At 38.0% G+C, this 27,672-nt stretch overlaps 1 protein-coding gene across 6 annotated transcripts in view; it reads right to left on the minus strand.

The window, feature by feature from the left end:
* Positions 1 to 27,672, minus strand: part of Rap1gds1 (Rap1 GTPase-GDP dissociation stimulator 1) — a 149,563-nt gene that overhangs the window by 15,944 nt on the left and 105,947 nt on the right. For 3 of the 6 annotated variants that reach the window (XM_004661634.2, XM_004661633.2, XM_045143261.1), the window contains 5 exons: positions 21,224 to 21,367; positions 20,621 to 20,752; positions 18,686 to 18,820; positions 17,823 to 17,948; positions 16,174 to 16,313 (listed from right to left, as the gene is read on the minus strand). In XM_004661634.2, the coding sequence (XP_004661691.1) occupies positions 16,174 to 16,313; positions 17,823 to 17,948; positions 18,686 to 18,820; positions 20,621 to 20,752; positions 21,224 to 21,367 (677 nt within the window). Of the gene's footprint in view, positions 1 to 14,745; positions 15,035 to 16,173; positions 16,314 to 17,822; positions 17,949 to 18,685; positions 18,821 to 20,620; positions 20,753 to 21,223; positions 21,368 to 27,672 lie in introns of those variants that run through there. The other 3 variants (XM_045143260.1, XM_045143259.1, XM_045143262.1) reach the window with 2 other exon arrangements.

The raw sequence follows: 27,672 nt of genomic DNA on the forward strand, positions 1-27,672 counted from the left end.
CCTTAGCAAATATGACCAAAAGAAAGAGAGAAGAGACACAAATTAATAAAATCAGAGATGAACAAGGTAACATCACAACAGATTCCAGAGAAATTCAAAAAATCATAGGGACATACTATAAAAGCATATACTCCACAAAGTATGAAAATCTGAAAGAAATGGATGATTTCCTTGATCTATATGACCTACCTAATTAAGTCAAAATGAGATTAATCACTTAAATAGACCTATAACAAACATGGAGATCCGAACAGTTATCAATAATCTCCCAACTAAAAAAAGCCCAGGCCCGGACGGATTCACTGCTGAATTTTACCAGACTTTTAAGGAAGAGCTAACACCATTGCTTCTTAAGCTTTTCCAGGAAATAGAAAAAGAAGGAATTCTACCAAACTCCTTCTATGAGGCCAGCATCACCCTGATACCAAAACCAGGCAAAGATAGAACAAAAAAAGAAAATTACAGACCAATCTCCCTCATGAACATAGATGCAAAAATTCTCAACAAAGTATTGGCAGACAGAATACAAGAGTATATCAAAAAGATCATTCACCCTGACCAAGTAGGCTTTATCCCAGAGATGCAGGGATGGTTCAAAATACTAACGGCATATAAGCATCTAAAAAAATGTTCTACGTCACTAGTCATCAGGGAAATGCAGATTAAAACTACATTGAGATTCCATCTCACTCCCGTCAGATTGGCCACCATCATGAAAACAAATGATCATAAATGTTGGCAGGGATGTGGAAAAAAAGGAACCCTTCTGCACTGCTGGTGGGAATGCAATCTGGTCCAGCCATTGTGGAAAAAATTTGGAGGTTCCTAAAACAGCTAGAGATTGATCTACCATATGACCTAGCTATAGCACTCCTAGGCATATATCCAAAGGACTCATCTCATTTCCTTAGAAGTACATGCTCAACCATGTTTATTGCTGCTCAATTTATAATAGCTGGGAAATGGAACCATCCTAGATGTCCCTCAACAGATGAGTGGATAATGAAGATGTGGTACATTTATACAATGGAGTTCTACTCAGCGGTAAAGAAAAATGAAGTTATGAAATTTGCAGAAAAATGGATGGACCTGGAAAGTATTATACTAAGTCAGGTAACCCAGGCCCAGAAAGCCAAGCGCCACATGTTCTCTCTCATATGTGGATCCTAGCTACAGATGACTGGGCTTCTGTGGGAGAATGAAAATACTTAGTAGCAGAGGCCAATAAGTTGAAAAGGAGACATAAAGGGTGGAGAAAGGAAGGGAGGAGGATACTTAATAGGTTGATATTGTATATATGTAATTACAATGATTGTAATGGGGAGGTAATATGATGGAGAATGGAATTTCAAATGGGAAAGTGTGGGGGTGGGGAGGGAGGGAATTACCATGGGGTATATTTAAAAAAAAATAAATAAATATATGAATTAAAAAAAAAGATATAGGTGTGTGTGTATATACATAATATGTAATGTGTCTATATATACACACACCATATATATAGAGGGAGAGGGAGAGGGAGAGGGAGAGGGAGAGGGAGAGGGAGAGGGAGAGACAGAGACAGACACCCCCCCACACACAGAAATAGGCAAGGAGAGAGAGAGAGAGAGAGAGGGAGAGAGAGAATGGGCACGTCAGGACCTCCAGCCCTGTAAACGAACTCCAGATGCATGTGCCCTGTGTGCATCTGGCTTACATGGGTTCTGGGGAAATGGAACCGAGGTTTTGGCTTTGCATGTGTGGTAGTTTGATTCAGGTGTCCCCCATAAACTTAGGTGTTGTGAATGCTAGGTTCCCAGCTGATGGATATTTGGGAATTAATGCCTCCTGGAGGGAGTGTATTGTTGGGGGCGGGCTTATGGGCTTTATAGCCAGTTTCCCCTTGGCAGTGTTTGGCACACCCTCCTGTTGCTGTGGTCCATCTTATGTTGGCCAGGGGGTTTTGTCCAGCCTCTGCTCATGCCATCGTTTTCCCCTGCCATCGTGGAGCTTCCCCTTGAGCCTGTAAGCCAAAATAAATCTCTTTTTCCCAGAAGCTACTCTTGGTTGGGTGATTTCTACCAGCAATGCAAACTGGACTGCAACAGCAAGCAAGTGCCTTAACTGTTAAGCCATCTCTCCAGCCCCATCATGTAAATTCCATTCTCCATCATATCTCCTACCCATCTCAGTAAGTCTCTCTTTTATTTTGATGTCATGATCTTTCCCTCCTCTTATGATGGTCTTGGGTAGGTAGTGTCAGGCACTATGAGGCCATGGATACCAAGGCCATTTTATATCTGGAGGGAAGCATGTTGTAAGGAGTTCTACCCTTCCTTTGGCTCTTACATTCTTTCCGCCACTTCTTCCACATTAGACCCTGAGCCTTGGAAGGTGTGATTGAGATGTTACTCAGTACTCTAGTCACTTCATTCCAACACCATGGTACCTTCTGAGTTGTCCCAAGGTCACTGGTATCTGGAAAGAGAAGATTCTCTACCCATATTGAGAGTAGCATTCATATAAGGGTACAAATATTAAGAGCAGTGGTTACTGGGCAGCTTGATAAGCATGGTATATACATTTATCCTGACATCAGCAGATGTTACACCCCTAGGGCTCATGACTACCTCTGTATTAAGTTTTCAGTATTAAGGATGTATTCCCTCCCTTGGAGCAGGCCTCCAGTCCAACTGGAGGGTAGTTGGTTTCCACCATGACAGATGTGCCACTATTGTACCCATTGGCTCATTTGGCTTGGCTGGCCAATTATAAGGCTTGCAGAGTCCACTGTTGAGTATCTTCACTGGTGGTATCTCTTTGTCCCATTGAACTGCATATAGAATGGCTTCTTCCAGCTTTCTGTCAGCAGGTCTACATCAGGAAGGTTATCAGCTCAGTTCCAGCAGGATTTCTCAGTGGCCTTGCAGCCCAAGTATGTGGAGTCTTCAGCAATAAGGTCTTACCATTGATTCATGGTGGGAAACCAAGGACCTCAGCAATGGCCTATAATGTTTTGGGGGCATCAGGGACTTCCCTGACCAACAACTCACTGGAAGGTATCCCATCCCTGGCACTGAAAATTTTCTAGCAACAATCTACGGCTCCTGAGTGTTCCATTGTCCAAAACCAGAGGAATATGTATGATTTATTTATAACCTCTTAGATTTTGATTAGCCCTCCCTCCACATTTCCTTTACTCAATCTCCTCCCCTGACCTAACTTTAGGCATTTTTTACCCCCATTAATCTATTCTTCTACTTACATATATACAATACCAACCTATTAAGTACCATTCTCCCTTCCTTTCTCTTCCATTTGTATCAATTTTTTAGCTTACTGGCTTCTGCTACTGAGTTTTTCCCTTCTCACACAGAAGCCCAATCATCTGTACCTAGGATCCACATATGAGAGAACATGTGGTACTTGGCTTTCTGAGCCTGGCTTACCTCACCCAGTGTACTCCTTTCCAGATGAACCCATTTTTTCTGAAAATTTCATAACTTCATTTTCCTTACTGCTGAGTAGAATAAATCTTCATTACCCACTCATCAGTTGAGGGACATCTACACTGGTTCCATTTCCCAGCTATAATAAATTGAGCAGCAATAAACATGGATGAGCACATACTGCTAAGGAAATGAGTCCTTAGGATATATACCTAGGAGTGCTATATCTGGGTCATATGGTAGATCAATCTTTAGTTGTTTTAGGAACCTCCACACTGATTTCCACAATGGCTGGACCAGATTGCATTCCCACCAGCAATGTAGAAGGTTTCCTCTTTTTCCACATCCCCGCCAACATTTATGATTTGTTTTCATGATGGTAGCCAATCTGACAGAAATGAAATAGAAGCTCAGTGTAGTCTTAATCTGCATTTCCTGATGACTAGGGACATAGAACATTTTTTTAGATGCTTATATGCCATCCGTATTTCTTCCTTTGAGAACTCTCTGTTTAGCTCCATAGGTCATTTTTTAATTGGCTTGTGTGATTTCTGATTATTTAACTTTCTGAATACTTTGAATATCCTAGATATTAATCCTCTATCAGATATATACCTGGCGAAGATATTTTCCCATTCTGGAGGTTGCCTCTTTGTTTATTCACAGTGTCCTTTGCAGTAAAAAATCTTTGTAATTTCATTAGGTCCCAGTGGTTAATCTCTGGTTTTATTGCCTGAGCAACTAGGTTATATTCAGAAAGTCTTTGCCAAAACCAGTATGTTGAAGGGTTTCCCCTACTTTTTCCTCTAGCAGTTTGAGTTTTCGGTGTAATGTTAAGGTCTTTAATCCATCTGGACTTAATTCGTGTGCATGGAGAGAAAGAAGAATCTATTTTCATCCTTCTACAGATACATACCCAGTTTTCCCAATACCATTTGCTGAAGAGGCTGTCTTTTCCCCAATGAGTATTTTTGGCATGTTTATCGAATATCAGGTGGCTATAGCTGCCTGGACTTTCATCTGGGTCCTCTATTCTGTTCCATTGATAAACATGTCTGCTTTTGTGCCAGTACCATGCTGTTTTTGTTACTATGGCTCTGTAGTATAAGTTAAAATTAGGTATGGTGATATCAACACCCTTATTTTTGTTGTTCTGTATTACTTTAGATATTCGAGGTGTTTTGTGATTCTAAATGAATATTTGGATTGTTTTTTGATATTTCCATGAAGAATGCCTTTGGAATTTTGATGGGGATTGCATTAAATGTGTAGATTGCTTTTTGTAAGATTGTCATTATCACAATCTTGATTCTTCCAATCCAAGAACAAGGGATGTTTTTCCACTTCCTAGCATCTTCTGCAATTTTTTGCTTTGAGTATTTTAAAGTTTTCATTGTAGAGACCCTTTACTTCCTTGGTTAGGTTTATTCCAAGATACTTTATTTTCTTTGATGCAATTGTGAATGGGAGTGATACTGATTTCATCCTCTGTGTGTTTGTTGTTAGCATATATGAAGGCTACTGATTTCTGTGTATTTATTTTGTATCCTGCTACATGGCTGTACGTTTTTATCAGCTCTAACAGTTTGCTAGTAGAGTCTTTTGGGTCCTTTATATATACAATCATGTCATCTGCAAATAATGATAACTTGATCTCTTCCTTCATATTTGTATTCCTTTTATGTGTGTCTCTTGCCTTACTGCGATGGCTAAGACTTTCAGTATTATATTAAATAAAAGTGGGGACAGTGGACACCCTTGTCTTGTTCCTGATTTTAGTGGAAAAGCTTCCAGTTTTTCCCCATTTAGTAATATGTTGGCTGTAGGCTTGTCATAAATAGCCTTTATTATATTGAGATATGTTTCTTCTATTCCCAGTCTCTGTAGGACTTTTATCATGAAGGGATGTTGGATTTTGTCAAATGCTTTCTCTGTGTCTCATGATGTGATCATGTGGCTTTTTTCCTTCAATCCATTTATATAATGTATTACATTTATTGATTTGTATATATTGAACCATTCCTGCATCTCTGGGATAAAGCCTACTTGGTCAGGGTGAATGATCTTTCTGACATATTATTTATTCTGTTTGCCAATTATTTTGTTGAGAATTTTTATATCTATGTTCATGAGGGAGATTCGTCTGTAATTTTCTTTTTTTGTTCTATCTTTGCCTGGTTTTGGAATCGGGGTGATGCTGGCCTCATAGAAGGAGTTTGGTAGAATTCCTTCTTTTTCTATTTTATGGAAATGCTTAAGAAGCAATGGTGTTAGCTCTTCCTTAAAAGTCTGGTAAAATTCAGCAGTGAATCCATCTGGGCCTGGGCTTTTTTTAGTTGGGAGATTTTTGATAACAGTTCAGATCTCCATGCTTGTTATAGGTCTATTTAGGTGATAAATCTCATCTTGATTGAATTTACGTAGGTCATATAAATCGAGGAAATCATCCATTTCATTCAGATTTTTATATTTTGTGGAGTATATGCTTTTATATATATATATAAAATATATATATGTCTCTATGATTTCTTGAATTTCTCTGGCATCTGTTGTGATGTTACCTTTTTCATCTCTAATTTGATTAATATGTGTTTCTTCTCTCTTTCTTTTGGTCAGATATGCTAAGGGGTTATCAATCTTGTTTATCCTTTCAAAGAACCAACTCTTTGTTTCATTGATTCTTTGGTTTTTGGGTTTCTATTTCATTAATTTCTGTCCTAATCTTTATTATTTCTTCCTATCTGCTGATTTTGGGTTTGCCTTGTTCTTCTTTTTCCAAGGCTTTAAGGTGAAGCATTAGGTCACTTCCTTGTGACCTTTCTAATTTCTTAATATAGGCACTTAAAGCTACAAATTTACCTCTAAGGACTGCCTTCACTGTGTCCTAGAGATTTTGGTATGTTGTGTTGTCATTATCATTTGACTCTCTATCTTCTTTGATTTCCCTCTTGATTTCTTCATTGACCCATTCATCATTTAGTAATGTGTTATTTAATTTCCATGATTTTGTGTATGCTCTATAGCCTCTTGCTATCGATTTGTAGTTTCATTCCATTGTGGTCAGATAGAATGCAAGGAATTATTTCAATTTTCCTGTATTTGTTAAGATTTGCTTTGTGCCCTAATATTATGGTCTTATTTTGGAGAAAGTTCTATGTGCTGCTGAAAAGAATGTATATTCTGCAGCATTTGGATGAGATATCCTGTATATATCTGTTAGGTCCATTCCTTCTATGACCTCATTTAGTCCAGATGCCTCTCTGTTTATTGTTTCCCAGGATGACCTGTCAATTGATGAGAGTGGGGTGTTAAAGTCACCCACCACCACTGTGTTTGGTGTTATCTGTGACCTTAGTTCTAAAAGTATTTGTTTGATGAATTTGGGAGCCCCCATGTTAGGTGCATATATGTTTAGGATTGTAATGTCCTCCTGTTGGAGTGTGCCCTTAATCAATATAAAGTGACCTTCCTTATCTTTCTTGACCAACGTTGGACTAAAGTCTACCCTGTCCAATATTAGGATAGCAACCCCTGCTTGTTTTCTAGGCCCATTTGCTTGAAACACCATCTTCCAACCTTTCACCCTAAGATAATGTCTATCCTTTGTAGAAAGGTGAGTTTCTTGGAGACAACAAATTGTAGGATCCTGCTTTTTAATCCAGTCTGGAAACCTATGTCTTTTGGTTGGGGCATTGAAGCTGTTGATATTAAGAGATATTATTGAAAGGTATGTATTTATGTTTGCCATTTTTTTTTTGTGGTTCCGGTTCTACCTTTGCTTTCTTGTGTTAACTAGTATTTGAATATTGCTTGTTTTTTCCAGGTTCTTATATGTGTGCTTTTCCTTTTCTTCAGCATGGAGGATCCTATCAAGTATTTTCTGTAGAGCTGGTTTTGTCTTCAAATACTCCTTTAACCTGCTTTTGTCGAGGAATGTCCTTATTTCTCTGTCTATTTGAATGGATAGCTTTGCACGATAAAGTAATCTTAGTTGACAGTTGTTATCTTTCAGAACTTAGAATACATCACTCCATGCCTTTCTGGCTTTTAAAGTTTGTGTTGAGTAATGTGCTGTAATCCTGATAGGCTTGCCTTTGTGGGTAACTTGATTTTTCTGACTGCTTTCAATATTTTTTCTTTGGTTTGTATGTTTGGTAGTTTGATTATAATATGGCAAGGAGAGGTTCTTTCCAGGTTTTGTCTGGCTGGGGTTCTAAAGGCTTCCTGCATGTGCACTGGCACCTCTTTTCAAAAACTGTGTTCTTTATTGGTAATAATTCTAACTGGTTTTTCTTTATTATTTCTATTTCCTTATTTATGTTAGTATTGACCTGTTTATTTCATTAATTGGTTGTGTCTTCTTTGTTTCCTTTGATTTCTTCTTTGAGTTCTTTGAACATACTTATAATCATTCTTTTGCAATCTTTCTCAGGCATTTCCTCTAACTTGTTCTCACTGGAGTTCATTTCTGATGCATTAATACTTTTTCGTGGACTTATACTGTCTTGATTTTTAGTGTTTTCTGTGTTATAATGTACATAATTTTTCATCTTATATTATTTAATGATTGGATTTTCCAGTTAGCTGGGTATTATGAGATGTATCAATCAATTTGATGTTATTTATCTTCAGGGTAGGGAGCTTAAGGCGCTAGGTGTGGCTCTGAAGACTCTCAGGGTATCTACAAAAGTGACTCTGTGTGTTGGGTGTGCCTGCTATGAGAGTATTCAAGTAGGCTAAGTGGAACAAAATACAGGCAGATTCTAAAATTTAACTAAACAATTCTCTGTCTGTCCCTTAGGCTGTGAGGTACCTCACTCACTCCCTTAATCCTGACAACAAGGTGATTAAGATTTCTGGTCTATAGAGGGTTCCACGTCAGCTTGTGACCAGGTGAGACCCTTCCCTAATGTACAACAGAAGAGTAAACAAAGCTACTATAATTCAAGAAGGAACAAATAACAATCCCAAATATAGCTTATTTAAGAATGGCAAATTTGGGCTGGAGAGATGGCTTAGCGGTTAAGCGCTTGCCTGTGAAGCCTAAGGACCCCGGTTTGAGGCTCGGTTCCCCAGGTCCCACGTTAGCCAGATGCACAAGGGGGCGCACGCGTCTGGAGTTCGTTTGCAGAGGCTGGAAGCCCTGGCGCGCCCATTCTCTCTCTCCCTCTATCTGTCTTTCTCTCTGTGTCTGTCGCTCTCAAATAAATAAATAAAATATTAAAAAAAAAAAAAAGAATGGCAAATTTGACCATCCATCCGATTTAACATATAATTTATCCAGATACCGAAGGTACAATTAGCATTTCTGGTTCAGGCGTATATACCAGGTTTATTAGGTGGGTACTGACCTGGTGTAATCCCAGTTACCTATTGGGATGATTTTGGTCTCAGATGCGCTCTTGATTCGGTCCCTCTTTGGTGCTCTGTCAGTTCAAGTAGGTGTGGCCAGGTCCCTGGTCTGCTGCTCTGTTCCTGGAGGGCTGGGCACTGGCAGTGTTGAAGCGGAGGGAGCTGATGTTGCTCTAGTTTGCCCGCTGTTCCACGTGTTCTTCTACCTTGTGATCTGCTCCTCCGTTGTTCACTGCAGTTCTACCTTCACGTTTCCTGAGTTTGCAGAGAGCTGTGGTGTGAGTGAGAAATCCCCTTGCCTGGCTTTTCCTGCGACTCAAGCCGGGCCTTGTGGCTGGCTGGCACGTGCCGCTGCAGTCTTGCACGCAGACCCACCTGCTGGAGCAGCTTCTGCCGGCCCATGCAGGCTCTGGATGCTCTTGATCTCTCCTACTTCTGTGTTGCTGTTTCATTTTCCTATACACCTCCCTTTTTTTTTAAATTTTTTTTTATTTTTTAATTTTTTTTGTTCATTCTTTATTTATTTATTTGAGAGTGACAGACATAGAGAGAAAGACAAATAGAGGGAGAGAGAATGGGCGCGCCAGGGCCTACAGCCACTGCAAACGAACTCCAGATGCGTGCGCCCCCTTGTGCATCTGGCTAACGTGGGACCTGGGGAACCGAGCCTCGAACCGGGGTCCTTAGACTTCACAGGCAAGTGCTTAACTGCTAAGCCATCTCTCCAGCCCAACACCTTACTTTTTAGTAAAAGTGTGTATTTTGCTGGTTTTTCTTTTTGCTTTGTCCCCCCCTAGGCTGCTTTGGTGTGGTACCTACACTGTCATCTTAACCAGAATTCCAGTGCAGACTTTTGAAGGAATGAATTTTAAGACAAGAGTTCACGGTGACTTTAAAAGGAACAGTAACTTCAGAGTTTAAGAATACAAGTCAGGGGTATGGGGAGAGGACTCAGAGGGAAAGAGTAGCTACTGTGCAAGCATGAGGACCCAAGATCAGTCTCCAGCACCCACATAAAAGTCAGGCCTGAGGACGGGCAGGGTGGGGCATGCCTTTAATCCCAGCACTCGGGAGGCAGAGATAGGAGGATCACCATGAGTTTGAGGCTACCCTAAGACTCCATAGTGAATTCCAGGTCAGCCTGAGCTAGAGTGAAACACTAACTTGAAAAAGCAAAAGAAAAGAAAAACAACAAAAAAACCTCGTCAGGTCTGGCCACACATTCCTGTAACTAATGGAGACAGGAGGATTGCTAGGACTCCATGGTCAGCCAGTCTAATCAAGAAGACAGGAGTTCCAAGTCCAGCAAAAGACAAGTTTCTCAGAAAAATAAGGTGAAGTAATGCACAACACCTGACATTCTGCTCTGGCCTACATATGCATATACCACATATGCATGCTCAAAGAATACAGGTAAGCACAGGCAGGGGTGTGGTCCTGCTCACTGCAGGTACTCTGATCCATGCTGGCAGGTTCTCAAGGATCTGCCAGCCGGTATAGCAGCACTGACAGATACCACAGAAACCGCCCAATGTGCTGAATGTGCAAAACCGCAAGTTCAACTGGGAATGAAGAACCTGAAAACTGGAATATAACACTGAACTAGACAATCTATGAAATCCCAAGTTCATGGATCCCTCTTAAGGCTCTTCTTGGATGGAGATCTCTTGACACTTCCTATTCAAGCTGATGCTATTAATTATTCTACTACTCAATACCCCATATTCAAGAGCTATGCTGGAGGACTGGAGTAGATTCCCTAAGATAATGTATTTCCAGGCAAGGGGAAGACAAGCTGTGGATGAGCTGTCCCACAACGAAGCCCCTGACAAACACTACACTGGATTCTGGTATACTATCCTTTAACAGAAAGAGCCATTGAAGAGATGGAGTGAGGTGGACTATAAAGAACAATTATAATCATGCAAAATCCACAATATGGCTGCTCTGCCACACACAGCCACTTAAATGCTATTTAGATGCAATAATGTGGTGAGAAAGATGCCTATAATGAAGTATGGCCCCATATCTCCTCATCCAGTACTTTAAAATAAAGCAAGGTGGTCATTGTGGTGACTCTGTTTTCTGCTCACTTACTGCCAACATGAAATCAATATATGACACTCTATCCTTGAGGGGGAGGTGCCACTGTATACAGAGTCAATGCAGAACCCGTATCACTTCAATCCTTCCCAGCTGGTTTAGCCCAGCTGGGCCCTCAAACAAGAGAAAATTATCCAAGTGCTTTGGGAGATAGGGAAGGAGAGCAGCTTTTGGGTTCACTAACAATTATGCTAAAATATTCTATCAACTATCAAGTACAAGTTTAAGTTAATGAATGGGGAATTGAAACTATCAAAGGAGCAGTCTCTTAATGGAAACCCATTCTTCTCCAAGGCCCTAAATGCTCTGCACCACTCACACATCCAGTCAAAACTGCTTGAAGCGATGTTATTGAGTTATTGGCTCTGCATAAATCCTGTCTATAGGGAGACTACATGCTCTACCATGTGGGTAGATGTAGACCTCACCTGAGAACCCCATGAGAGTAGATAAATGTTCAACCTCTGATGTGGCGGACAATACAAAGGAAGGAAGTCACATTAGTATATGTATAGACTTTGGGCACAGACAGAACTAAAAAAGAAAGGAAAAAAAAAATCCCCAATTTCATTTGGAAGCATAAAAGACCTCAAACAGCCACCCTCAGTGAAAAAACAAAAATAAACAAAACAAAAACGAAAGTATCACACCATCCTTACTTCAAATATACTACAAAGCATAGTGCTCAAATAGACACATGGACCAAGAGACAAAAGATAACAAGTACTGGTAAGGATGTGGAGAAAGGTAATTTTCATGTACTTTCACATACCACTGGTGGGAATGTTATGGAGAACAGTGTGGAGTTTTCTCAAGAAATTAAGATGGAACTAACAAATGATCTGACTATCCCACCTCTCTATATACACACATACACACCCACCCACACATGTATACACACATAAAGGAAATGATATCAAAGGGAGATTTTTTTTTTTTTTTGTTTCTAAGCTAAGGTATAGAGTCATCCTAAGATGTTCATGTGGTATATATACACTGAAATATTATTTGGCCGTAAGAAACAAGGGCATTATTCATAGCAAATGGATGGAACTGAGGATAATTATGGTAAGTGAAATGTTTCAGACACACAGTGATGCCTCATGTTCTCTTACATGTGTATATAAAAAAACAAAATGTCCATCAGAATGCATACTATTGATTATAAAAGACGAGAACATGGGGGGGAATATGGGGTTACTAGGAAGTATTCCTAGCATAGCTAGGTAGAAATAAGTTCTAGTGTTCCATAGCACAGTGTGAGGCCTAGACTTTACAGTAAACTATTATAACTACTGGTTAGGAACTTAATGGCTCTAAACATACAGCAATTAAAGAAATAGAAAAAAAAATTACTCTGATTTGATCATTACCTATTACATACATGCAATAAAGTGTCACACTGTGACCCATAAACATGTATGCTTATGCTAATTTAAAATTTTTAAAGGAAATGATAAGTATCCTAATTTGGTCACCACACACTGTATGTGTTTGTTTTCTTGCATGCTTAGTAGTTTGGTTACTTTTTTTTTTTTTTTTTTTTTTTTTGAGACAGGATCTTGCAATATAGTCCAGACTGGCCTTGAATTTGTAATCTTCCTGCCTTGGCCTGAGTTCTGAGATTGTAGGCGCAACCCAACACATCTGGCTGGATAGGATCTTTTAAAAAATGTCTTTTGTGACTTTCAATCCATTTTCTGTTATGGACTTAAAGATGGTTGAATTCTTGCATTATCTTGGTTGGCTTAGTGACCAAAAGTGCTTACAATTCTAGCCTTTGAAACCAAAAGGGATTTGTAAAGTTTGAGGCTTCGGAAAGGTAGTTGTTGGGCTTTGAAAATTTTGTTAATCTTATATATTAATGTTTCCAAGAACAGAAAAGCAAAAGTTCTGTAGAAAATAAGATTCTTAATCAGTTAAAGATGTATAGGAATGTAACAAATGTACCCAGTGTTTATTATTCCAAAAGTTTATTCCAGAACAGCTTTCCCCAAAACATGTGTAGTGCAATGGTAGGAGATGTAATGTATAAAAAGAATCCTTGGTCCAATAGAGTATGAATTAGAGGATTACATAAAGTTAAGGTGATTTCTTCAGAACTGTGAGAATCTGTTCTGTGAACCTCAAAGCAGGGAAAGGAGATGCAATATTTCTCTAATTAATTTGACCAAACAACCCTTTTTTCTTTGTGGAACATCTCTTGAAATTAATATTTAATGGAACACACTTTGAAACTTGCTGTATATAAATAATCACTGACTCTGTTTATTAATTTAAAAAACTTTAAATAAACAATTCTGCCCTAGAACTTGCATAATGAACACTTCTTACATTCTGATTGTTAAATAAAGTATGCGTGGGTTGAATGTGATAACCACACTAAGGAGACCCTTTCATTAAAGTGTATGACCTAAAGTTTCTATTGTTGTTGGACACTAGTTTTTTCCCAGATACAGGAAAAATACATAAAGACAAAAATGTCATTTGTACAGAACTGTAAACCTCAATTTATAATATAAGCATAAAATTACAAATCTGTGTAATTTTCAGTCATATACATGCACAGATGAAGGTACAGAACCTACTAGGTAAGGATACTTCATATGTACTGAATAGCTGTTTTGGGTGGCAGAAAGAAGTTGGACATAAGATGAGGTAGAGAGGTATTTGACAAATGAAATTCACAGTAACTTAAATGTTCAGATTTCAATTAAATATAGCATTTGAATAGTTATGGTTTCTAAAATGGTTGTTTAAAAGAGGAACTTTCTCGTGTACAATTATAGTTGGACTTAGTGGTGTATTATGTCTGTTGACCTTATTATCACATGAAACAGGAATTGAGAGTTCCATGTTCAGAAGCAAGAAAAATACTTGTTATGTATAATCTAGTTAAGAGAATCATGATTTGCCTAAACGCTACTAGTGGTGGGATTTCTCAATGGATGGGGCAAAGAATTCAGGGGTAAATATTCCATAAATTTAGGAAAGTGAGTTAAGTGTACAAAAGAAGCTGTACTCTTCCTACTGTTTTGATGATGAATGACGTAATGCTACTTGGTGCTAAGCCCCCATCTTGGACTTATTTTAAAAACTACCTGTTTATACCCCTACTTTTGAATCTTGCCAATCCTAATGTTGCCATCTTTGTCAAGTCCTGCTCTTCATTATTGCTAGTCAGCTGAGCCATGAAATGAAACAAACTGTTGTTCAAATAATGAAATTTATTTCTGTGTGTCAAAATGGGTGAATATCAGTAATTTCAAACTATTCAACCTCAAACTTTAACTCAATCTCTCAACATCTCTCCTGTACATTTTTACTTTAACTCAATTGTTCTTTCTAAGCAAAATACCAGATAGTCACACTCTGATTTAATAAGATGGATGGACAGACAGACATCCTCCAAGAGAGATCAAGACTGAGTGAGATGGACACCAACCTACTTCTCTGGAGAATACAATCCTCATAGCGGCATATACCTCATCTTCATCCCCAGTTCTCCTCCTCTCTGGCCATTCTTTCTGTATATTCCATGCTCCAGTAACACCGTTACCTCTGCTGTTTCCCTTTAAAAACTGCCATTGACATCTCTGTGCTTCTGTGCATTTGCTTTTGCCTGACAAGGCCCTTCTCCTGGGAGATTCCTAGTTACCTGTAAAACATCACCTTTTCTGTGATAACACCCTATCCCAAGCTCAACAGCATTGGCCATTCTTTCCTCTACATGTAGATGGCATAGGTGGTTTTAATGCTAATAGCGACCTTTTTTTTTTTCCTTTTATGCTGTTCCATTACTATGTGCTGATATCCTTAAAGTAATTAATATTATATTTATACTGTAAGCATGCACACATTTATTATGAAACTGAACAAATAGGCCCGAGTGGTTAATATAGAACAGTTTGAAACAGTTTGAAAGGAACATGTACCCAAGGAAGTAATTTTTGACATCCATCCTTGATACTTTTCATCTTGCTAACAAACTTCTTGTTCCTGTCTTATTGTTGATGAAAATGCACAGGCTCTTAGGCTGGTGTAGGTGAGTCAGATAACAGAAGGTCCTGGTTAACTCCTGTCTTTCCTAGGAAAAATCTCCAGATGAAGCAGCTGTTGAGACCACTTCTGTGGCTGCTGATTTGGGAGAGCTGTGATGAACACAGTGAAAGGAGACCTTTACCTTGTTCTTACCAGCTATTTGCATTCATGTTCTAAGAGTAAATGGAAGTGGGTGCTATGTGATTCAGCTATACTAGCTGGTCAGCAAGCCCCAGGGATCTTCCTGTTTCTGAATGCCCAGTGCTGAGATTACAAATACCAATACCACACAGCCGCATATGGTGTTTACCGGTCCTCATGCCTGCATTGCAAGCATTTTGCCAATGGAGCCATTTGTCCATCTTTCTTGAGGACAAGAAGTTCACTTGTGGATATTATCTTAAGGAAAACTGGAACCCCTGACAAGTGTGTATTACTTGGCAAACTCAAAGTTAACTATATAGAATAAAACGTAACTATTAAACAAATAGCTAGTATATTCAATTCTAAACGGACTTCTCATATGCTATCACTATTGCCATTGTACAGTAAGTGAACTGATCAAAAGGCTCCCTTTAGGAAACTGAGTAAATACCTAGGTTATATGTACCTTTCATTTTTTTTTTAAACAATCAGCAAGTGTTTTGTTGGACTGATCCTACCATTGTGATCTTTAAAAGTTTATTTTGTACATTTATTGATTATTGATCATATGCTAGGTAGCTTTGAGTTTGAACAATGCCATGAAGATGGACTGACAATCATATCCTGTCTGGTGTCATTGAATTTCTAAGTAACAGCTAGCGCAGTGTCTGCCACTGACCATGGTGACAGTGGAAAAGGCAGTGATCATGATGGCAGCAGCAACAGCAGCCTCCATGCACTGAGGGCTTCCTGTGTCCTAGGTTAGGCTGGGCATGGTGGACACATGATTTCACTGAATCCTGTAACACTTTCAGGTAGGAACTCGTCCAGGTTTGATATATTAAGATACTTACGCCCATACAGACTGCATGATCTAAATGGCAGAAATAACTTGAACCTATCTATGATTCCAAAGCTTTACTTTAAGTATGATGGAATCAAACTAAATAAAAACCCTCAACCTTCATTTTCTGCTGGCATTGGTGATTAAGTGCATTTATATAAAATACATAAAAATGCATGCTTATGGTGTAAGATCAACAATGCTATGCTCCACAAGGGCCGCTCTAAGTGTCAGCAGTGCATGTTTTCCTCTGTAACTCACTTTTGATTTACTGTGTCGTATGAGGGCAGAAAGCAGTCTGTTTGACTCTCCCATCACGCCAGCATGATCCTTGGCTTCACACCATTCCACCAAACGTGCCACCAGTTTAGTATTCTTTCCCAGTTGTTCAGCAGCTTCTGCTATAGAAAAGAAAGCAAAGCAAGCAAAGCAAGCAACAATGAATCACTGACAGGCAAGCAGGCAGCTAACATACATGGAGAGTGGGAGAAAATTACATGTCTAAAAAACAGAAGCACAATAATTCTATTAAATCAGATACTGCAAATGTTCCTTACCTGATAGGCTATTTAGCTTATCGTATAATGTTATGAACTTCCACACAAAATATAAAAATAAATTGACTGCACACTCTTTGGGTAAGCCTAGTAGTGTGCTGGCACTATGGCAGAACATAACAAAGGAGCTTCAAAAGGACTTCTACCTCAATTTAGAGAAGGGGTAAAAATCTGGAAATAAGTAAATAAGCAAAGTCCACTCCTAAAAGTAGTTTTCATTGTTTCTTCAAGTAGAAAAATGCTTTCCCTATTTGAAAAGCAAATCTTTAAAAATTGACTTTCACTATATTGAAACATGATTTTGAAGACAAGGTGTGGTAGTTTGAATTACGTTCTCCAATAGAATTAGTTTTTTTTTTTTTTTTTTTTTTTAAGCTTGTCTCCAGCCACTTGGCTGGAGGAAGTGTCACCACTGGGAGTGAATCTGATTTCTAGACTAAAGGCATGCAGCCTGCATGAGTTTGCTTTTGATGGTGTTTTTTTCTCCCTCTACTTGGATCTGTGAAAGGGGGCCCCAGCCTCTTTTGCCATTATGGAATTTCCCCTGGATCTGTAAGCCTGAAATAAATCCCATTCCTCCCATAAACTGTCTGCTTTGGAGGTTCATCCAAGTAGCATGGAAGTGACTAAAACACAAGATAAAAATGGTTATGGAACATCAAAACAAAAATCACCCTTCAAGAACTAATAACAGGGCTGGAGAGATGGCTTAGCAGTTAAGCGCTTGCCTGTGAAGCCTAAGGACCCCGGTTCAAGGCTCGGTTCCCCAGGTCCCACGTTAGCCAGATGCACAAGGGGGCGCACGCGTCTGGAGTTCGTTTGCAGAGGTTGGAAGCCCTGGCGCGCCCATTCTCTCTCTCTCCCTCTATCTGTCTTTCTCTCTGTGTCTGTCACTCTCAAATAAATAAACTTTAAAAAAAAAATTAAAAAAAAAAAGAACTAATAACAAATAAACAGGCACAGGATTTATGTACTAACAAAGAGATACAGTATAATTTCTATTTAAAATCACAACAATCTAAGACAATTAATGGAGTTCTAAAAAAAAATCAATCTATTAACATTTTTTATGCTACTTTATAATTATGTCATTCTGAAATCCTTTTTTTTCTTTTTTCTTTTGGTTTTTCGAGGTAGGGTCTCACTCTAGTTAATTGACTATGTAACTATGGAATTTACTATGTAATCTCAGGGTGGTCTCGAACTCACAGCGAACCTCCTACCTCTGCCTCCCAAGTCCTGGGATAAAGGCATGCACCACCATGCCCAGCCTGAAATCCTTTAAAAAAAAAAAAAAAAACAAGGAGTACAATAAAAACATTACTCCAACAACACAGAACAGTAATCTTTTACCTTGTGCATCTATTAACATTCTTAATGTTCCCAGAAGTTTGAACTGAACTGGGGGCATTTCAGATTTAAGGAATTTCAAAACTGCTTCTGTGACACCAGCAGATAACATCTTTGCTTTATTTACAACTAGAAAGAAAAAGACTGTGGTTAAAATAGTGCAAACATTCTTGATGTTCAACATTCACTTCAACACACATTTATTTCCTAATAGCTTCAAGACACAGTTTTGTATTTTTCTATTTGTTACAAATAATTCTGTCACTTGTAAATTTTAAGAATGAAACTGCTGGATATGGTGGTGCACACCTATAATACTAGCACCTAGGAGTTGGGAGATGGAGGCAAAAGGAACATAAGTTCAAAGTCTTCCTTAGCAAGCTTGAGGCCTGAGTTACATGAGACCTTGTGTCAAACAAACAAAAATCATGACCTCATCACTTTGGGAGACTCTGTTAAATGATGCACTTATCCTCAATTTAAGATGCATATAATTAAGAAAGCTTAATTATATGATGACAATCTGGGTTCATAAAAGGTAACAGAATTTTTGGATATTTCTTTTGCAGACTTCACTCTAGCCCAGGCTGGCTTCTAACTTAGGTGATCCTTTTACCTCAGTCTCCAAGAATCTAGAATTATAGGTGTCTTCATGCTTGAATATGGATGTCCTTAAAAGATTACTTTTGTAATGTTTCAAAATTTATTTTGATGTCCATTTATTAGCTAAGAAAAAATGTTAATAATCTGAGTGTTCTTCCTCTCTGCTTTCATTTTCACAGATAAGGAAGCCCACAAATCACAAACAGTAAATACCACAAAACATGTATTCTTTTAAATGTAGCCACCTTTTACTTCAGTCTTACCTGGAATGGCCAGATTTCTGAGGGCACTTAGGGCTGCATGCTGGACAGTCACGTTTCCATCTTCCACATGTCTGTCCAGTAAATCTGTAAGTTTTTCTACAATTCCATTGTCTACCATATGAATACAATTTCCATCTAAACAAACAAAAGCAATTTTCATTTTTTTTATAAAATGTGTATTGAACATTCTGTAGTACTGATGTCTGTGCCTTCCCTCTACTAGAAAATTCCCTTTTTTTTTCCTTCATATATTTAAGCTCTTTTTCTTATGTTTCCTGGGCAAGAAATCTGATGATAAAGATCCCTGAACTAGACAACATTTTAGAAATCAGAAAAATGGCTCAGCAAGTAGCCAAGCTTTCTGTGTAAGTATGAGGACCTGAGTTTGATCCCCAGTACCCACCAAAAAAGCTGAGCATGGTTGCAAGCCTGCAAGGCCAGTCTTGAAGGGGAGGAAAAGAAAGGAGGGGAGCAGAGACAGGAGAACTGGTGGGGCTGGCTGGACTGAAAATGACAGCGCTAGGTTGACTGATTCTGTCTCAAGGAAACACAGAAGGAGCCAATAGAAGACCTTTAGTGTTGTGCCCTGGATTATGCTTATATGTATACCTGCACACACACATGAGAATACCACATATATGCCATACACACAAATAAAAAAAAATTAAAAATCTGGCCAGAAAAAATCCCAGCCATCTGCTTACATCTCAGTAACAGAACCTGCATCCTTACATGTTCATCACTGTGATCACTTTCAATGAAATATGCTCATGTTCTGCTGATGTTATAGCAATAGTAGTATACTGTTTGTTATCAAGGCTGACAATCGAGTTTTTAAAGCATTTACAAAGCATTAAAGATTAAAATGAACTACCTGTCCTAAGAGTTAGCTTCAATAATTATTAGTAATTTGCTATCTTTCTTTTTTATTGATGATGGGATTAAATCTAGGGCCTGGTTCATATTAGGCAAATGCTCTTCCATTGAGCTACATTTCAGACCCAACACTATGACAACCATAATGACATAATGAAGGTGGTACTTCAAAAAAGAAGGGTGTAAAAAATAAAAAATAGGATAAGTCAGCTGTTATACTATAAAGATGGAGCATCCCTAATCCCAAAACCAAAAATTTAAAATAGTCTGACATATGAACATTTAGGCATACTGACTAATGCCACATGGAGAAATCCCACAACTCTACATGTGATGCATCACTTACAACAAGATGTACTAAATATATTGGATAAAATTCCTTTCAGGCTATGTGTACCAGTATGTATGAAATATATATACATTTCAAGTTTCTATCAAATATTATAAAATTTTAAAAACACCCCAAACTCAAAAAACTTCTGGCCCCAAGCATACTGGAAAAGGGATACTCACTCAATCTCTATTGCATTCCAATAATTCACGTTGGGATACAATCAAGCTAGAACTAAAAATAGCCCAGATTTCCTACATACAGTGTAAGTTTCTAGAATAAGCACAGTACCATATTTCATGAATAAAATTTGAAATGTTAAAGTACACATACACCCATAGGATTATTCCTACATAAGTTTCATGAGCATAAGTGTATAAGAGAGCCCAATAACCTGAGAATGAATACTCATCATTAAAGCCAAAAGGCAAAAGAGCTTGATTCCCCCACATCAGATGTGTACTAGAGTGAGATCACATTTACTCAGCTCCGAAACGCAAACTATCCAAAAGCAATTCATGATCACTGTTCTAAAGCTTAAAACGATCAGAGTTCAGCTGACTGCATAAGATGTATAATTTATCAACAAAGTCACATTTCAGACTTCTGAAAAATTAAGGCACATACAAACTTCTGCACTATTAAAATTTTGGTACATGTGATGGTATAGCAACAATTTTTAAAAAAGCAGAATGTTGTGTTTCCAAAGGAAGAACTCATATGCTTACCATTTCTGGCAAAATTTGCAATTGCCAATGCTCCAGCAAGCTGGAGCTGGTGGTTATTTGATGGAATCCAAGAGAGCACCCTTTGGAACACATTGCCTTTTCCACCTTCAAAGAGTTTCTGCATGGATTCATCTGGAGGTGAGTGAAAGAAATAGTTAAGTACAGGAATGCAACTAGCTAAATAAGAAAAATATAAGCAACAAACCCATGATCCTAACTGCATAACTAACTGGGAAACTATACACCTTACAATTTCCTCAAATCCTAATGGGAAGAAATTACTCTTCTAACAGGCTTTTAGCAGAAATGAGGCAACAAAAGTTTAGAAATTTTCTAGTGCAAGTTTCCCAGCCATTAGCTTTTAGTCCTCTGGTGCCTTGGCTGAATTTTCCACAGAACATTTCCAATATTGGAAGACAGCCAAGACTTCTCTTTCTCAGCTTTGTCATCTCTAGTTCTTTATGCGGTGTGTTAAGACTGGAAAACTTTATCGGTAGGAAGCAAGATGGGCAAGCTGAAAATGCCTAGCAGAGTATTGATAGGAGATAATACATTTGAGAATTCTCATACCACATTCTTTGGTTGGCATAGATAGCAACTCACCTCCAAGAAGTAATAAAACCATTAGATCTGAAGCCGTTTTAAGCTCAGAAACATCATCTTCTTTGTCACTATCCACCTTCTGCTGAACAATCTCTAGCAGACATTCCACCAGGCCTGCTTCAACTAGCTGTAGTTTAATAGCATCTAGAGAACAATGTGGAGAAAGCCAAACTGGAAATGAGATGGGAACTTTGGTGATGCATTATAAAGAACTTTAACTTATATATGTTACTGTAAGCTTAGTTAATGAGTTTGCAGGTTTGAGTTCCAAAATGAAGCCATGCAGTAAATACACAAAACCTATTTAATTTTTCCACTTGAAATTATCCTTTTACAGTGTTTTAAATAAATTCTCAGTACTGATGGCAACAAATAGCACTCTACTATTATTCTAGGTACTGTCCTTATGCTTAAAAGGCAACACTGCATCACATATCATATATGCCTACAACATACATACTTATATAAAATTAAAATATATCTACTAAGGATATTGAATACAAAGTTACTGAAAAGTTATTATTAAATTCTCCTACACATAAGTATGTTAAGATTCATATTTATATAGATGTTCATTTTTTGGTGCAGTTAAATCTATAAAAAAGGGCCCCAAGCCTCCATTAGCTTATTAACTATATTGTATCATGAGTACATGGTGATTCACTATACTAAATTCTATTCCTTATTATGTTTTAAAAATGGTCATAATAGAGGCTGGGGACATGGCTCATCAATTAAAGGCACTTGCCTGTAAAGCCTGCCAGTCTGGGTTCAATTCCTCAGTACCTATGTGAAGCCAGACACACAAAGAGGCATATGTGCCTGGGGTCCATCTGCAGCAACAAACCCTGGCACACCCATACTTTCTCACTCTGGAGAGTTGACCTTAAGAGTCTCTGACCTAAGAGGACCACATGTTTTAACAGCAAGTGCTCTTAGTGGTTGAACCAGCTTCTTTCAAAAAGTGTACTTAGGGATACAGAGGAGGCTCAGCAGCTTGCAAGACATGACAGACCAGGTAAAGTAACCCATGGAAGCCAATACCCATGTAAAGCCAGATGCACAGAGTGGCACATGCATCTGGAGTTAGGTTGCACTGGAGGGAGGCCCTGGTGCACCCATTTCTTTCTCCACTTGCCAAAAAAATAATAATAAAAATATTTTAGGGCAAAGGAGATCACTAGTTAAAGGCACTTGGCTATAAAACCTGACTCCCCAGCATCCATGTGAAGGCAGGTGCCAAAGTGGCATATGCATCTGGAAGCAATGGCGAGTGCCCCCCACCCCGCATGCCCATTCCATCTCTCTCTCATTCTGTCTGCTTGAAAATATTTTTTTATATTTTATTTATTTATTTATTAGATTGAAAAAGACAGATAGAAGGAGAGAATGGGCACTCCAGGGCCTGTAGCCACTGCATACAAACTCCAGACACATGTGCCCCCTTGTGCTTACGTGGGTCCTGGGGAATTGAATCCGGGTCCTTAAGCTTCACAGGCAAATGCCATAACCCCTAAACCATTTCCCCAGGCCCCTGCTTGCAAATATTGTTAAAAATATGTTTTTTTTTTTTTAATAAGTAAACTTGTACTGGGCCATACTTAAAGTAGGACGTTTCCTTGGTTACAGAATGCCAGGGCTAGAGATGTGTGGAAACTAGAATAGAAAACTATGATTAAAAAAAAAGTTTTAGAATTGCTAAAAATCTTGAACTATACAAACCTCAGTGCATGTTACAATTACTCTTTTTGCATAACAAAACAATAGCTAAGATGCAAACAATTGGAAAATGGAGCTTTAAAAGTTATATCCTTCCACCTGCTATGCATTTATAAAATAAGAGGTAAACGTGGAAGAGGAAAAAAAAATAAAAACATTATTTGGAAATATAAAGAATGTTACAGATAATTTTCTGGCATAAAAATTGAAGATCATTATGCCATTTTCGTCTTGCAGGACCAAATGAGACAAAAATCACATTTCTCCCTGAAGAATAAGACCTAAGGCATTTAAAACATATAAAATAAGCTGAGATTAAAGTCTACAGATTACTTATGGTTTGATTTCAATAATGAATAAATTTTGGTGGCTTAAATTGCCTTCATTAAAATCAAAATGACAGGCTGGGGAGATGGATTGGTGGTTAAATGTGCTTGCTCGCAAAGCCTGCTGGCCTAGATTTAATTCCCCAGGACCTGCTTAAAGCAAGATACATAAAGTGGCTCAGGTGTCTGGAGTTCATTTCCAGCAACAAAAGGCCCAAGTACCTCCATTTTCTTTCTCTCTCTCAAAAAAAGCAAAAGGATCAGAAAGACATTTTGGCACTGTGGACAGCCAAGTACAGGTATCAACAGCATTCTATTCAAGGACATCTATCCTTATCAGTTGATTTGCATGTATACCTATGAATGTAGATTATATCATATGTATCTATTAAACACCCTGCACTAATTTTTCTTTGTTTATGACAAACCATGATACATGAACAACTTAGTATTTCGGCTTGTGGTTTTAGTCCTCTGTGGCAGGGAAGGTGTGGTGGAGCAGATCAGCTCACATCATAGTGGCCAGGAAACAAAACAGAAGAATGTCTAGCAGGGTGGCCCTTCTGCTTTTTTATTCCCTCCTTGTCTCTAGCCTATGGAACCCTGGTGCCAAAATTTAGAAAGTGTCTCCCCCACACCCTCATAAACCCACCCAGAGTTACTAATCCCTCAGGTGCTTCTCAATCCAGTCAAGTTGGCAATCAAGATTAATTATTAATTATCTATTATAAATGGCAAAAAAACCGTCACAAATGCAACTTACTATGCAAAATATATATAGTAAGCATAAGCAATGATTAGACAATTACTCTGTATCTACCATGTATTTCAAGAAATTCCATGCTTTATCAAATCACCATTCCTAAAAACTAAACTAGCTCAATATTATAATTTTCTTTCCTTTTTTTGGTGGTACTAGGGATTAAACACAGGGCCTAACATGCTCTCAGCAAGTGCTCTAGTACTGACTGTAACCCCAGCTCAGTGTTAAGTTTTTCTTAACGGTATATAAAAGGGATCATATAATATGTATGTTTTATTATTGGCATTTTCCTTTTAATAGTATGTATATAAGGTTCAAGCCATCCCGTAAAACATGCCTGTAACCCTAGCACTTGGGAAGCAGAGCCTTGTACTCATCTGGTAGCTAAGGATGGCTTTGAGTTCAAAATTATCCTCCCTTTGCTCTCTCAGGGTTGTTTTCCCCCAAGTTCCTGAAATGAACAGTGAGTGATTTTTACATTTTTCCTTTTCTGATACATGATTCAATGCATACATATTTCCTGTAAGAATAGCTTTACCTACATCATATAAGATTTGAGATACATATTTTTATCTCATTACTAGGAATGATTTTTATTTACACTGATTAATCTTTGATCTCTGAGGTATTGGAAGTATTATTTCTTAATAAAAATGATATAGACATTACCTATTTATATCTAATTAGTAACTAGACAATTCAGTTAGGACAGAAAAAATACTGTAACTTACAATTCTTTGAAACTTGTTAAAGCTTCCTTAATGATAATTATACATATCCATAAGTTTTTCATTCAAGAACAGTGTTCAAAAATATATCTATTATCTCAATTTTCCAAATTGTGTTCAAAGTTTGTATTTTTATATGCTTGTTTCATAAATTACTGAAAGCAGTGTTGATAACCCATGAGGAGTAGATTTGTCTATTTTAATTCATATGACTTGGTGTAGTGCATAAATACTCTCTTCCAGATGTGTGCCACCTTTAGTAACTATAGTTGCCTACTTGACTGTCAGTGAACTGTTTCATCTTAAAGCACGTTACTTGTTATTAATGTAACTACTTTAAGCTTTCTTTAGGTTTGGGTTATTTTTTCATTCCTTTTTTCTAAATCTTTTAAATCACCTTATATTTAAGACATGTTTTTAAAAGCATGTTTGGATTTTTAGGTAACACAGCCTGATAACTGGTTTTTAATTAAAGCATTTAGGCTATTTATATATTATGATTAATTAAATAGTGTCTTACATGTACTGAATTTAAAAAATAATTGATTTATTAACTTGAGAGTGAGAGAGAGAATGAAAGAAAAAGAGATCAATGATAGATAGATAGATAGATGATAGATAGACAGAGACTGAATATGAATGAGTACTACAGGACCTCTAAACAAGCCCCAGACACATGTACCACCTTGTGCATCTGACTTTACATGGGTACTGGGGAATCAAGCCTAGGTCCTTAGGCTTTGCAGACAAGAGCCTTAACCACTGAACCATCTCCATAGTCACAAATCTACTCTATTTTTAATTTTTAGAAGAATTTTATTTATTTATTTGTAAGGACAGAGGGAGAGGGAAGGAAGAGAAAGAGGCAGGGGGAGGGAGACTGGGCATGTTAGGACCTCCAGCCACTGCAAACAACTCCAGATGCATGCGTCACTTTGTGCATCTGGCTTTACGTGGGTACTGGGGAATCAAATCTAGGTCATTAGGCTATGCAGCCAAGAGCCTTCAAAGTTAAGCCACCTCGTCAGCCCTTAAAAGTTACTTTTATTTATTTGAGAGAGACTGAGAGAAAGATAAAGATAGAGAATGAGTATAAGCACATCAGGGCTTCATGCTACTGCTAATGAACTCCAGATGCTCACACACTGCTTTGTGCATATGGCTTTACAGGGGACTGGGAAATCAAACTGAGGCCATCAGGCTTTATAATCAAGCACCTTTACCAACTGAGCAATCTCTCCAACCCAAATCTACTGTATTTTTATGCCTTATTTTTTTCATATACTTCTCTCATTTTAAAAAAAATTTGGAATGGTTAAGAGAACTTCCCGGAAATCTATTAACATGGTAGATACATGTAATTTTTAAAAATTATTCATACCAGCCAGGTGTGGTGGTGCATGCCTTTAATCCCAGCACTTGGAAGGCAAGGTAGGAGGATCACCATGAGCTCAAGGCCACCCTGAGACTACATAGTGAATTCCAGGTCAGGTGGGCTAGAGTGAGACCCTACCTTGAAAAACAAACAAACAAACAAACAAACAAAAAACAAAAAAACAAAAAAAAATTCATACTTTACATGTTGATATCATTGAATAACCAACGTCTAATACTACACTCTTGCAATGAATGCAAGTCTTCCTAAGGCTCTTCTTTTAATCTCTCCTGATTTCCATGTGACATGTAAAATTATACACACACGCTCATACTTTAAAAAAAAAACATTTTTATTTATTTGAAAGAGAGACTGAGATAATGAGACAGAAAGAGAAATATGGGATGCACCAGGGCCTTTAGCCACTGCAAACAACCTCCAGATGCATGCACCACCTTATGCATTATCTGGCTTACGTGGGTCCTGGGGAACTGAACCTATGTCCTTTGGCTTTGTGGGCAAGTGCCTTAACTACTAAGCCATCTCTCCAGCCACTTTTTTTTTTAGGTAATTTTGAGACAGGGTCTTGCTATATCACTAGCCATGACTATACTGACACTGGTATGTGGAAATAACTGGCTTCAAGCAATCCTCTTGACCCTGCTTCCCAAGGATTAAGATTATAGGACACCATGCATAATGGTAATCATATACAAATATATTTTAAGCCTCATAATAAATTCCTCTTTCCTTTTTAGACTTTATATCATTTTCCTTGTGACACATGTTTATAATTTCAGTTAATGTGCATTATAGAATCTTAATATAAAACTCTTACTTCAATATTGACAGGCATTTTCATTGGTTTAGAATTCTCTAGGCTGATAGCTTTTCTCTTTTGGCACATAGAACATGTCATACTGTTGTCTAGCTTTCATCATTCAGAAGTAAGCTGTCAAACATGCCCCTTTGAAGGTAATGCATTCAAGATTATGTCACTAGTTTTCTGAATTTTTAGTGCAATACAATTAGACATGGATTTCTTTTTTTGTTTACTATGTGGTGTGAGTATCTCCACCCAAACTCACTGACAATGAATTTTCACTGAAAGATACGTACAGGATACAGACTTAATCCAACGTGTATGTGGAGGTGTAATCTTTGGCAAGTATGTAAGGTTATGAGGACATAATGCTGGATGATGGCTCTGTAAGAGGAATGTTGTCTTGCTATGTGATGCCCTGCGGAGAATCACTACCAGCAAGGACCTTATCATTTATATCTACCTAAACCTGAACTTTGCCGACTTCACAATCATGACATGAATAAGCTCTAGATGCTTTATGTATGACCCAATCTGTGGTATTTAGTTATAACAACCAGAAAGAACAAGACATCTGACATGATTTAGGTTCACTGTGATTCTTTGAGAGTTTCTGATCAGTTTTCTGCCAAAATTTCTTCAAAATGTTGTTTCTGCACTAACCCAGTTCCTACTTATTTAAAAAAAAAAAATGTATGCATGTCTCTCACTTTAT

The sequence above is a fragment of the Jaculus jaculus genome, chromosome 2, assembly GCF_020740685.1.
Source record: "Jaculus jaculus isolate mJacJac1 chromosome 2, mJacJac1.mat.Y.cur, whole genome shotgun sequence".
In the NCBI taxonomy this organism is placed as follows: Eukaryota; Metazoa; Chordata; class Mammalia; order Rodentia; family Dipodidae; genus Jaculus; species Jaculus jaculus.